This window comes from Vigna umbellata, chromosome 11 (assembly GCF_029865625.1).
Source record: "Vigna umbellata cultivar VRB3 chromosome 11, Vumbellata_1.0, whole genome shotgun sequence".
NCBI lineage: Eukaryota > Viridiplantae > Streptophyta > Magnoliopsida > Fabales > Fabaceae > Vigna > Vigna umbellata.
In genome coordinates, this window is record NC_142175.1 from 6,206,705 (window position 1) to 6,221,443 (window position 14,739).

Consider the following 14,739-nt stretch of genomic DNA (forward strand, 5'->3'; position numbering starts at 1 on the left):
TATAACCTCTACTCACTTATTCGCAAAACTAAATCAAAAACATGAGTTCAAGCAAGTTTCTAAGTCAAAAAGGGTGAGTTTAGTATCAAAATTATATGACAAATAACAGTATTTTCAACCGTTATCACACACCAAGACGGTGGGTGAATTGGTGAAGTGTAAAAACATAAGCTTTCAAAATCTATTTCACAAAATAAGATGCTTTACACTTTTCTTGAATCCCAAGTTAAAAGATATGCAATGGAGCAGTAAACTTAATTGAATATACTAAAAGCTTAATCAACTTAATAAAAGAGTGTAGGGATCAGAGAATTCAAACGTTAATTTTTATACTGGTTTGGCCAACCTGCCTACATCCAGTGTCCTTCCAACCACAAGAAGCAAATGCACTATAAAGATCAAGGGTTTTATAACAAGGTTTTTACAGAGACCTCATGACAAAAGTGTAAAACACCTCTCTAACCCGCTAATCTAAATATAGGCAACAAACAAATAAGACAAGCAACAAGAACACCCTCTTTCTGTTGTCTATCCCTTTGAGGCACTCTCAAAGTCAAGAACAATGTTCTTCTTCCTGCAAACACCGCAGGGAATCCAAGCCAATCTTCAAAGATTGCAAATCGTGATCGAGCAGAATACACCTAGTTGTGCAGATTGATCAGACAGTCAAATCAGCAAGCCTTGCTTCTCAAGAAACCTCAAGTCTTTGATCACCAGGGTCAATCTTGGTTCTTGGAGCTTTTTTTTTTTGTAAGATGACAAAGCTTTCTGTAAAAGATATGAAACTGTCAAATGCACAAAAGTTCTTACAGAATTCAAATCAACGTTAAATTATAGTAATAAACACATCAGACGCATTTTAATTGATTTAGCTACTAATCTAGTCGAATACATCTTGCAGTTATAACAGACTAAAAATTGATGTTTTGCTACACATTAAAGTTGTAATCGACTAAAAATTGATTTCAATCGATTCATCCCATAATGTAATCGACTTAAAATTGTTGTTTTGCTACACATTAAAGTTCAACCAAAGTGCTTGTGGTTTTCCATTTCCAAAAACTTATGTCATGCATACACATATAAAATCACATATTAAACATAGTGATATGCAATGAACAACACAATCATGTTCACAAATATGCTTATACAAATTTATCACAGTAAACAAAAGCAAATACCATGTAAGCATAGAACATGTAATACAGAATACTCATGTGTTATTAATTATGTGTCGTCATCATCAAAAACATAGATATCACTAAGATTGTGGGTTTAGCTAAACCAGTGCTCCCCCTATCAACAATCTCAACAGAAAAAGAATGTACAACATACTTCAAGCAAAGTACTAAAAAAGCATGCTTGCTTTGACAAGTTAACTTACCCAACGACTATTGTATGAAGAAAGAGAAAACACGAATATTGTAACAACCTAATTTTTGGGATGTCACAGTTATGAGTAAAAATTGAAATTTTAAAACATAATATCATTGCGAAAATCCAAATTCCATAAGTCTTTACAATCAACCAAAAATAAATTCTAATTCTAATTGATTACAAAATGAAATTCCCAAAAAAATAGTTTATTTTAAATAAACCCGTAATTTTCCTCAATTCACTCGCCACACTATACCACATTCGAATTATCTGCATGATCATCTAGTCCCGTAATAAACCATCATTACAGGTGAAAACCACAATCACAAACATAGGGGTGAACTAAGTGAGAATCAATCATACCAAGAATAACATAAACACATATGTTACACATTCATTACAAAAATAAACACAACAACACACAAATTATTCGAATACAATCAACCATCATCATCACAAAGCAATGATCTATCCTCGTACCCTTACCGAAAAGGATTTACTAGGTACGGGAGACGACCCGACACCAACCTGTCATATCTTGACACACATACATCCAAACGGAAACACACATATACACAATTCACACATGAAAACAAATCGAGAATATAAAAACCAAGAATAAAAAAAGTCAATAATGTAAGCTCCCCCTACCTAGTTTTCCAGCTAAGACTTTTTCCTAGAATAAACAATGCCCTTCAATAATACCCTTAAGCTCTCACAGATCTTCACTCGATCAAACTCTCACTCCAACTGTCAAACACTCACTTCAATAATATCAATAGGAAGCATACCTATCTCTATTCGGTTTACTTGCTGAATCTTTATAAAACCCCATTATTTTCATAATATAATCAAATAAAATTATCTTTGTTCTAATTGATTCTAATAATAATATATTTTATCCTAATATCTTTATTCTAATTGATTTTGATAAGTCTATCAATTATATATATTATTATTATTATTATCTAACAATAATATCTAAACATTTCAACCATTCTGACACCAATTATTTATTTATATATTATCACTACATATAAATGTGGATTTATATTAAATATATATATATATATATATATATATATATATATATATATATATATTAGAACTATAACCAACTCAAACCATATTAAAACCATAATTCCACGTTCTTAAATAAAACAATTGTTTTAATATATCATGAAATCATAAAACAAAGGTTTCACGTAAAAATTTTATTTATACAATTATATATATAATTATTACTAAAATAGATAAGTGATCCTTCAAATATAAATAACAAACAATTTTATCTTTTAATTAAAATAATTATCCACATTTATGTAAAGAAAACTATATTAAATTTGTATATTCCTTAATTGCAACAATAAATAAATAAAACTATTAATCAATTTACTTATTTACTAAAACATAATCACACAAAACTTAATTTATTTTATTTATTATCTTTCTCGGGTCTTACAAATATCAAGGCCAAAGTTCAAGTCTAACGGACATATACCTATGCAGCCTTTAAATACAAGAGCTTTCAAAAGAAAAATCAAGAGGATAATTTAAGATGATTATCGAGTTAAAAACCTTACAACAAAATATCCATCCTAAAAGTATTCAAAAAAGAAGAAAAGAAAGAGTTCAAGAAAAAGAATATATTTAAGCTACAAAAGAGAAAAAGAGAAGAGAAGATAAGAGCAAAAATAAAAGAGAAATACTCTCGAGCTTCATTATCATTGCTTACTATTGTAAGAGGTAAGAGAGAAAAACATGCGATTGTTTAGACTGCTTTGTATTATATTTACATCCTCTTTGTAAGAGTTATAGTTTGAACGACTTGTAAGTAATCGTTGATTGCAATTTTGAAGAGAATCAAAACACTTACAACTGAACTCAGTTTGAGTTGAGGAATCTAGGCATGGTAGTCTAGTACCAAGAGTGGTGCGAGTACTCAAAGGAAATCTAGGCGCGATAGTCTAGTACCAAGAGTGGCGCAAATACTTAAAGAAAATCTAGGTGTGGTAGTCCAATACTAGGAGTGGTGCGAATACTCAAGGAAAACCTAGGCGCGATACTCCAGTACTAAGAGTGGTGCGAATACTCAGACCAAAAGTAGTGAGAATACTCAGTTGTAATCGTGTGAAGATTATAGTAGAACCCTCTGCGGAGGAGATTAGACATAGCTCAGTTGGAGTAGACCAGTATAAAAATACTTGTGCAATTATCTCTTCTCTTATCTAAACGATCCTCTTACAAAACCTGCAATTGTGCTTTATTTACAAATACAAGAATCTTCCAAGTTTAACGATTATTTTTCACAAAGGAAGTTCTTACAAAATGATGTAGTATACATTCTGAATAACAAAATAAAAACAACTCTCATTTTCAATATCTATCAAGTCGAGCGTCTAAGCATTTAAAAGAAAATTCTCAAGCTCAATAACATGCTATATCAGAAGGGTTGCGAAAAGTTTTCCATTAACACTAGTCAACCTCCTGGCTCCCCCCCCCCTTTAGTGTATTTTAGGTACTTCATATTCCTCACTACAGAATGGTATTTTTGAAGACTATTTTTCCTTGTTGTGAAGGCACTTAGGTAAAGAGTTATACAAGTCTCCATCCCTCAAAACGCTACCACTAGCTTGAGCACACCTCCCAGCACCAAAATCTGCATCATAGCACCACAAATTCAAAGCAAAAGTGTCCAAATAACAATGGTCAAATAAAGGAGAATTAGGCTGAAACAGATTTTTCACTTTAACAAATCTAGAATTTTCAAGGAGATAAGCAAGGAAAAAGGCTTTCAAACAAGTTGCCATGCAAAAAGACATTAGGATTAGCTCTAAAATTGATTAACAAATCAAGAAAAACTAGCAAATTGATTCTGAAATGTAAGATTAAGATTCCAATACTGATTTTGCAAAACTGTTTGATGAAAGTCCTGAATGAACTAGTCAAACTACATAATTTTTTATTTTCATATTTGAAAGTTGATTTAATGAATTGCACATAATCTAAGGACCTTTCAATTGGGGTATTTCATCCATTCCAAGATATTTCAAGTTTCTAGTACAGATTCTAGGCTTTTGCTGCAATTCAAATCAATTAGGAATGCCAAATTTCATAAAATAGTTATGCACATCAACTTGCACACAAAAATGACTTAGAATTGGTGGTTTGAATAAGAGAAAATGCACAGGAGCTGTGATAACGCAATTTGAACCATATCATCAACTTTGAATCATTAAAACAGACTTGTTTGAACTCTAATTAGGCATAAAACAGAAATGCATCTCAAATTCACCTTGCTACTTCCAAAATTGATTCAAAATTGATTCCCTTTTAATGCTTCACTCCTTCCTTCCTTGATCCTTCTTCATCATCCTTTAGGGGTTAAGTCCTTCATTGGATTCTAGACATGGCTTTATTCCATCAATACTACATTGGAATCACCCACATGAAATGAGTGTATATGAATAAAGTTAGTCTACATACCTAAATAAAGAGAAAACACATATTTGATTCTAGAAAACGGAGTAGGAAGTAAATTTACTCTAATTGTGATCTTGATCAAGTAGAGTTGAAGAGTTTCCATGATGATTTCTAATAGTATTCTTTGATCAAAGGATAAACGAACTCTACGTGAGATTACTCTAGAGAGTGTAGAGCGATTTTGAGAAAATCGTGCTTCTAGAGAGATAACTAGTGTTTGCTTAATGAACTCTATAATCGGAGAATCTATTTATGCTTTAGCCTATTGATTATTACAAACAAACTTTATTATCCTTTTATTTTATTATCTTCTACATCTAAAAGTCTATATTTTTTAAGGTTTTATATTTATAATTTTATAATTTTGTAATTTCAAAATTTTATAACATTATAATTTTGTAATTTATATTTTTAAAAGTTTAATTGGCTTTCACAACAATTTTCGTTAAATACAACAAATCTTAGAAGAAGATCATGATCATGATGGTTTATTGTAAGAAAATATTATGTGACGACATTAAGTAATGTAATTAAATAAGATAATTGTCATGTCACAGTTAATTGAAAATTTTAATGCAAATAATCAATTGAAGAATTTATAAATTTTGAGGATTCAATATATCATAAAATTTAATAGAATTGAAGGTTTTAAAAGGGACATAAAACTTAATTAAGTCTTATTTTTAATAAATAAGTGAAATTCACATTATTATGTTTTTTAAAGATTAAAATTATTTTTAAGCATAATTATAAAAATACTTTAATTAATTTATTTAGTAGAATTAATTTCTTTCTAAAATGTAAATTGTGTTACGTTTGTTAATTTCTTTTTAAATGTGATGTTCATATATTTTTTTCTTATTTTTATATTTTAATCTAGGATACCCTTTCTTTCTTTTGGTTTAGGTTTTTGTTTTCATATTTTGTTTGGTAGCCTAGAAATGATTCAATTTTCAAGTTCATTGAAATTTAAATATAATAAACAATGAATACATGAATACAGGTTAAATGTTCAAACAGTTGTAATTAATGCTTAAATATCTTATTATTTTCGTAAAATAGATTATATTAAATGGTCGAGCTATGATCATCTTGACATGTAAACAATGTAAAGACTCGTATAGTAAAATTAATTTAAAAACTAACTTTGTAACTTATATAGTATAATTCATTAAATAATAACTTTATAACTATAAAAATATAGTTTCAATTTTCTAGTTGATAAGACAAGGCATGTATTACTTTTTCATTCACCTGGTGAGGAGTTTTCAACCATAAAGGATTGAATTAATAATAGTTGTTTATACTATTTAACATATTTTAATAATTCAAACGTGAGTCTCAAACATTGTTTAGTATATGAAAAAAAATTAATAAATTGAATTAAAAAGACTATATCAATTCAGTTTAAAGTTAAAGACTAAAATGTACAAAATTTTAAATAAAAACAAATTTTAATTTCATATTTAAATTTAGAAACTAAAAATATATTTAACCTTTATTTTAAAAAAAGTTTAGATATTTAATTTCTTTAAAAAATTGTATATTTTGAGACGGGCTGAGTCAAATATTATCTTAAACTCAACAAAATTAGAGATAATTGGAAATTGATAAGAAAAATGTGAAAATATAATTAATTTTATTGAATAAAAAAATAAATATTTGGAAGCTCAATCACTTTTGGATAGATGTTATGGTTTTGGTTTATAAGTTGGATAGATATTATATAGATGTAGTCTCTTTTTTTTTAATTACGTTTGAATCATAAACCAACTGTATTTTTATCGAAAATAAATGTATAAATCATATTTACCGAAATTATGAAGATTATTTAATCATAACATAAGTATCTCTTTGAGATTTTCAGTCAAATATTTATATTTTTATTGAATATTGAATAAAAAAATGTATTTAAAGAATTTCAATCATTAATTAAACAAAATTAAGGTTTTAATAGATGCACTGTATCTTAAGTAAGAACTTATTATACCAAGTTTCCTCTGTTATAAATGAGGTTTTTTTATTTTTCTTCCCATAAATTAAATCTCTAATTTTAGTACAATGAAAGCCAAAATTGTCATTTCCCTACTAAGAGTTACACAAAATTTCTTTTGTTGAAACATAATTATTAACATATTTGTTTAGATTTTTCTATAAATTGATTGAACCCAATGTGGTTACCAAGCAAAGCACGAGTATGATCCTCTACAGTAGTGCATTTGTTCTAGCAAAATATACATTTTTTTGACCAATCATAAAATTATTTTATTTTATATTCTCAATTTTTATAACCATTGAAATATAATCAAACGGTCAATAACTCTACTACAAAGATAGATCAACAGTGGTCAATTTAAGTGTAACTGAGCACCCAAAACCTAATGTTGTATAAAAGGACACCCAAACTTTACAATTCTCTTTCAACTTTCATATTGGATCACACTACCATAGGTATGTAACTCTGCTTCAATAAATGTTTTGAGAATAACTTTCTCAAAAATTTTGCAATTTTAATTTCTCTAACAATTTGTGTTTTAAAGTGTTCTAGTTATTGTTTTGGATTCTTTTATTGAACTATGTTTGACAAGTGTTCCATAAATTGCAATTTGTTTCTCAAATACAAGAGCATTTCCTTCAAGACCATGGCCAACCAAACATTCACAAGCTTGCTCACCAATGACAAGCAATTTTCCTCTCTTCAATTGCCTCCTAAGGCCCCAACTAGCAATAAAAACAAGTCCATTGTGAATGAAGGTGGCGAAATCTTATTTCAAGCAAGAAATGTGTTGAAAACACATGAGAATCCTTCTCTTATGTATCTTGGGATGGAACATGTTCATGGTCCTCCAAACGATGATGTCGAGGATTTGGATCGTGACTCAGGCTCCAAATTGGAAGCTCAAATGAAAAGGTAAATAAGTTTTTTTATCTCTAGCAATTACAACTCGTCTACTTCGTTTTTCTATTATCAAGTTTTTTTGAGTTTGAGTATTATTATCCATGTTGAGTACAAACATTGGATTAGAATGAACTCGATTTAAGATTTCGATAGTACACAATTTGATATCTTAGAACTCAATCTTTTAAGATTTTGAGTTTGAATAGTGAGGATATTGGAAAAAAAATTAAAAGAATAAAATAATAAACTTGATTTTTATAGATAAATTATTAAGTTTGAATCTTAAAGAGAAAAAAAATTCAAAGAGGTTATTGATTTATTCCAACCTTTATTGAAATATTATTTGTTCAATAAATACTAATATTAGTATGTTCAATAATTTCACGTCGAAGTGAATAATAATTTAAATACATTTTAATATTATGTGATGTGTTTAAAAATAAAGTTGTGATAAAATTTTAACTTTCGAAAAAAATACTTAGAAAAACAAATCATAATCATATTATTCTAATGTAGGCAAAATCGATAGTAACATTTTATAATAAAATTTAGTTATCAATAAAATTGCAAAGTAATTTTCAGTTGTTTTAAACTCTTATGTATAGCTAGAAAAAATAATTTTAATATAATAAACTATTAAAGGTATGTAATAATTATAAATAAATAAATGTTTAAATTATAGTTCATTGCCCATACTAAAATAGTAAAAAATTAATAAATATATTAGCATTGTGTCAGTGATATTTAGTCAAAACACGTTTTGTATAGAAAGCAGGCTAACAGGGTGTATTCTGCGAGATATCGACTCCGCAAGCAAGCCAGAGCACAAAATTTGAAAAACCAAGCTGAGGCACTTGAAGTGAGTATTCTTCTATATATAATTAATTATTTTTTATTAACATTAAATTTATGAATAGTTTAATCTTCTTTCTACATTATCCTTAATGTTTCAGATTATTCGTTTCTCTAATTCGCATTTAATTAGGTCTGATCTAATTAATTAATGTTAGAAGAAAAAATAATAATTACGTAATTTATGATATCGGTATTTTTCAACCATACTAAGATAGAGAATCAATTATATCATTAATGTGTGACATTTATTATTTTTCACTAAGAGATTAACTAATACAAAAAGATTATATGAAAAAACAAATATTTTTCTAGAAATAATAGTTTTTTATAGGAATTACGAGAGTAAAAGCTTGTCCAGGCCTAACTTGTTGTTTGTTTATAAATTATTCATATGGTTAACTTTGTTTAAATAAATATTTCTATCAATATCCATGAAACCACACTCAAAAATAATGTAGCATGAAGATAAATTGGCTGTCACCATAGTAAGGACTTTACCAACCTTAATACAATCTTGAAGTAAAAAGAAGGATAATTTCTGATGTGAAATAAAATTTATAATAATTGTTTTACTTTGATAAAAAAAGGGAATTTAACATAGTAGAAATGGTACAAAAATAGGTCATAGATTTTGATGTTAGAAGGTTTTATAAATTTATACTGTAATTTTGAAAAAAGGGTTAAATTTTTCTAAAAGAACTATACATGTTAATCTTAAATTATGCTTCTTTGATTATTTTTTATAGAACAGAAGGTTATGAAACATTTTATATATTAATTCTCCTTATATAATTATAGGTTTTGTAGACGGATTAGAGCACTTTAAGTACATCATTCTTTTATTTATTTTTTAATAAAAAATAATTTCTTACATGAATTTGAATGAAGGAACTTCTTAAAAGTGAATTAAGAGTATTTTTTTTATTGGCAATAACTTAATTATTTTAATTAAGTTAATTAAGTGTATTATTTATCACATAATGATTATTAGGAAGAACTTACATAAAAAAATTTACATGTGTGTTATTTATGACATAGGCTGAAGTTTCAATGTTTCAATCTCAACTGTTATACTGGAAAAGTCTCCATGACGGACTAGCTGAAGAGAATACTGTGATGAGAGCACAATGCGACACTGCTTGTAAGCTCATTGCTGAAAAGGAAGGTAAATAGAATAATGTGTATGAAAGTAGTTGTACTTTTAATAGTAAAATTTAGAGCATTAGTATAAAATTAATAATGAGGTGAAACTTATACTTCTATCATATAATAAAACTGCTTTTGTTAACGTCAAAATTGTTATATAAGTTATAATATATATATATATATATATATATATATATATATATATATATGTTTTACAAATGTAGTTTCATATTTAAAATATTTCTTTAATACATGTTTTATGTTTAAAATCATTTGAATTGAGTTATAATTCTTGATTTTTTTTTTCACGAAACATGTTTCTTTTATCATTAGTTATAACTAGAATGAAAAACACATTAACTTAATGTATTTCAAATAATCATTTTATGTTAACAGAAATAACGAAAGTGATAAAGATATTGATAATAAAATACATCTCACTTAACGAATTTATGTTAAAGGAAATAGCCTCCTAGATACTATTCTCACAATATTATAAATTTCATAAATTAAGATTGTTTTAAGGATAAAAAATTGGAGAGTACGAATATAATAATGTTAGATTTGAGGAGGTTTCTAGTGCATCTCAAAGAAGAGAATTTAAAAATGTTTGTATGTTTTCTTTATGTTTAACCCATGCATGCATAGGGTTCTCTCTACCAATACCAGGAAAATTAAAAAAAAAAAGAGGTAATTTACATTTTAAGGATAAGTTGTATGAAGTCATGATGACTTTCAAATTAAAATCATTGTGAAGATAACTTCATAAAATTTTAAAAAAGTGAAATTGTCAAGACTGATAACGACTTCTTTGTAAATATGTTGAACGAAAGTCATTAGGAGTGGTTACAACTTTCAATTGAACCAAAGTCATCAAGACTATGACGACTTTCATTGTGGAACCGAGCTTGCTTTTCGAGCTTCTCCTCTATTGTCGAGCTTGACGAGCTCTCCACCAAGCTCTACATCGAGCTCTTCATTGAGTTCTTTGCATGATCTTCTAAGCTTTGTGAGCTATCTAAGCACCTCCCTTAGTTATCCAGTTGTCTAGTAAGCTTATTCACTTTATTTGATTGTCTTACTGTGTTCACCGCACTACTCGGTTGTCTTATCAAGTTCACCGCACTATTTGGCAATTTCTCCAAGTTCACCACTCTAGTCGGTTGTCTTGTGGAGTTCTTCATATGTTTCACTTTATTTACATATTTTACCAACCTCTCAAATATTCTCAATTGTCTAATGATCTCTCCTTTCTACTCGACAAACTTGTTGAGTTCTCTTTGAACACAAGTTAGATTTTCCTCTTCTAAGACCTTTTAATGCACACGAAGTTAGATTTTCAAATCACATACATGTTTTTTCTTATCTTATAACTCAATTAATAAAAGTTACGCTTGACATCTTGCTGATATGCATCCCCTATTAATTGTTCCAACTAAACCATGTAATGATCTTTACCCATTATTTTTACCAATTCATCATCACCACCTTCCTCTTCTGATGCCCTATCAACACTTCTATATTTGTATCCAACCCCTATGACCAACACAAATTCTTCATCTCCCTTCCCGCCTGTTGAAGGCATACATGTGAATCAACATCCTATGAAAACATGATCAAAGTCTGGTATTTTCAAACCTAAAATCTCGGCTACCACTATAACTCATACTATTAAACTATCAAAAAAGCCTTATAAAGTTCTAAATGGAAACAATCGATGCAACTTGAATATGATGATTTATGTAAAAATCACACATGGGCTCTTGTTTTTCTGATTTTGATCATCCACCCTAACTTTAAAGGACATGTTAAAGAAGAGTTTGTAAAACTGTTTTTTTTTTGTTTCTTTCTGTTTAACCTATGCATGTATGCATAGGGTTCTCTCTCTTATATATTTCCAACTTTGTTGTTCCTTTTTTATCATCTATCAATACCACTTTTACTTTAAGAGTATAATTTACTTTAGAATTGAATTAGAATAAATTCATAATAAAATCTTGTAAGCTTTATTAAATTAAAAGTTGTCATATGACATGATAATTTAATTTTAAAATATTAAGAAAAATTGATAGTTTAGATAATTTATGAATAAGTAACCATATAAAAATATGTACGTTGTTATTTTTATTATGAAAGTTAAAGGTCATGTTATTAGTGGTTTGTAATTGGGTAATTGGATAAAAAAAGATTGGCAAAGTGAGCCAACCTCCCTCATATGGGTTGGCTCATTGTAGGTTGAGTTAAAAATGAGTCAGTTTCTAAACTTATCAAGAATTAGCAAGCTAGTGAGTTTACTCACCCAAGGGTGCTTTATTCTTTGAGTTTATTTTATATACTTATTAATGTACAATCAAAGTAAATAAACTCAACAACAATACAATCAAAGTATTCACCTATTATACCAAATATTATTATAAAGATAATATTTAAAAACTATAGTTTCAACCTGAATAACAATAAACAAGTGCATTAAATATTCTAGCTATTCAAATATTATTGAAACACATTCTAATATTTAAAAGGATGAAATTGTCAGTTTATATAGTTAGAAGTAGTAAATAGTATAATAAAAATCTTATGAACAAATGATAAAAACTCAATAAAGGATTGTTGTTGATGGATTATGGATCAATCCAATTTGAACTTCTTTGATCTGGACTTAGGTAAGTCGAGTTTAATTTCCAACCCATCGAGAGCGTGATAAGCTGAATTAACTCACAAGTTGAAACCTATTTTAATATCTTTTAAGTAAAAGTGTTCAATACGTTTGATATGTTACCAATAAATCCTACATTAATGCCTATTTTTTTCTTTCACTTTGAATATTTTAAATTCTTATATGCATATGAGGATGATATATGGAGGTGTGGTTTAATGAAGATTTATTCATATTCTTTTTTTTTCATTCTTATTACTACTAATTATAAATGGTTGGTGCTCCAGCTTTGAATTGGGCTCTGCGGCAAGAGATAGAGAGGTTGAGTAATGGTTGTTGATTTAAAGGAAACCATTATGTGGAGGAAATTTCAATGAAGAAAGAAGATATCGTAAGTAATATGAAACAATGCCATTGTTATGCAACAAGTTTCTCTTCCTATGGATTATAAGACAATGAATAACATTTATGGCAATTGATATGAATAAAACCTTCTTTTGGAACAATCTTCTTTATTCCCAATAAATATCAAAATATCTAAACTCAACCATTTGTCATCTAATTATTAGTGGCTACATTATTATTTTTGAAATTACACCTAACTCTTTGTCGCGGATAAAACCTTTGATATGGAATTTCAAATTTGTCAGCAATAAATAATATATTAATAGGGAATACGTGAAGTGTTTCAATCCTTTTAAAATATATGCACAACAACTTTACATGGTATATTCCTTAAAAATAATTTTATAAGGTTAAAAATAAATATATAACATTTATATATATATTTTTTTATATTTTGTTCTATGATGTTCTTTTCTTCTTGTTTTTTAATTATATTTTTTTATATATTTTGTTTGGTATAGGTATGCATAAATGCTTGAATTTTCAAGTTCATTAAGATTTAAGTATGATATACAATATATACCTTACCTTTCAGTTGAATTTTATATAAATGGATCTAGGTTAAATGTTCAAGACACAATTAGTGCTCATATAACTTATTATATTCCTAATATATAGATTACATTATTAGGTTAAGACATGGAAGATAAACTTGACGTGTAAACAATAGAGAGACTTGTATCATAAAATTAATTTAAACAATAACTTTATAACTCATATCATATAATTTTTCTAAATAATACGTTTATGAATTTGAAAATATTGTTTCAATTTTCTAATTGATGTGATCAGACCAAGTGCTACTTTTTCATTGACTTTGTCGAGTTTCCAACTCTTAAGAATTGGACTGATAAATTACATAAACACTTGTTCTTTGTTTCTTTTTCAAATGAGGGCCACATTGATAACTCTACTTTATAATGCCAAGTTTATAATAAGGAGTCCTCATATATTGGTTTACATATTATTCATGGAGAAGCAAGAAATTCCTTGATAGTCAAAAAGACTTCTTCTCATGGTGAATCTCATATGAGCTTGTTCGACTTTTACATCAGTTGGATTATGGATTATTACCTTATATTCTTAGATGATAAACATGCAATATTAAGCTTAACATTACACTTAACAAAATATTCAGTATTCTTGGGTATTTGGCCTATTTTTCACAACTCCTTTTTTTGCATAATAGTAGTTTTTTATGATATGGAAGATGTTAAATAGGATATGTGTTTAGTGTTGGAGCATTCCTAGGTGTACGAATCACTTCAATCATGAGAGCTATCGATTAACATTAGCGGTGTGTAATGCATAGATTATAAACCACGAGGTTCCTATACTTTTAGTACAAGGTGTGGTTGATGATTGTGTTATTTCTAAATCCTTCTTCTCATAAGGTGTTGTTTAGACTTAGACTTTGATATAAAAGTCCTTAAGTCTTCCAATTACATAAACTTGTCAACTCTACCAAAATAATATTCAGATTTCTTATATAAACTATATATGAAAGGTTTAGCTTTGAGAGTTGTGGTAAGGTGATGCAAAGCTACCTCTAGGTTCAAGTTCCTTATTTTTTCAAATTGGTCCATGAATATCCAGAATGATACCCTTTTTTCTTATCATATGTTCATCAATACAATGGAAGTTAGGTGATGAGGTCAATTTGTGGTCAACTATGTGTCGAATGTCGAATTTCACTATCAATGTGTTAACAATGGATCAAAATCGAGTATGTAACTAGATACGTGAACGAGCTTAATTGTGCCCCTTTAAGAAAAATGGAAAAAACTTAGGAAAAAATTAACATTAGTTGTGGTGTAAAGGCTAACCTAAGAGTAGTACACATCCATATGATCATTAAAATTAGTGGTTAATGTAACAGTTGGTGGTGACACTTTTTACACTGAGTAGTTTCCATGAT

The 14,739-nt window shown here is 28.0% G+C and overlaps 1 protein-coding gene across 1 annotated transcript; it reads left to right on the forward strand.

Moving 5' to 3' along the window:
* Positions 1-7,510: 7,510 nt before the first annotated feature.
* On the forward strand, positions 7,511-12,895 carry LOC148190841 (uncharacterized). Its single transcript, XM_088101786.1, has 4 exons — positions 7,511-7,771; positions 8,528-8,618; positions 9,653-9,779; positions 12,704-12,895. The coding sequence occupies exons 1-4, from the start codon at positions 7,674-7,676 to the stop codon at positions 12,754-12,756; spliced, it is 369 nt and encodes a 122-aa protein (XP_087957912.1). The 5' UTR covers positions 7,511-7,673; the 3' UTR covers positions 12,757-12,895.
* The last annotated feature ends 1,844 nt before the right edge of the window (positions 12,896-14,739 follow it).

What these genes read in the sequence shown, in the direction of transcription:
- LOC148190841 (XM_088101786.1), top strand. Translation starts at nt 7,674, where the DNA reads ATGTATCTTGGGATGGAACATGTTCATGGTCCTCCAAACGATGATGTC. An exon ending in TTGGAAGCTCAAATGAAAAG is followed by an intron (nt 7,772 to 8,527) that starts GTAAATAAGTTT and finishes CGTTTTGTATAG; the next exon opens with AAAGCAGGCTAACAGGGTGT. An exon ending in ACCAAGCTGAGGCACTTGAA is followed by an intron (nt 8,619 to 9,652) that starts GTGAGTATTCTT and finishes TTTATGACATAG; the next exon opens with GCTGAAGTTTCAATGTTTCA.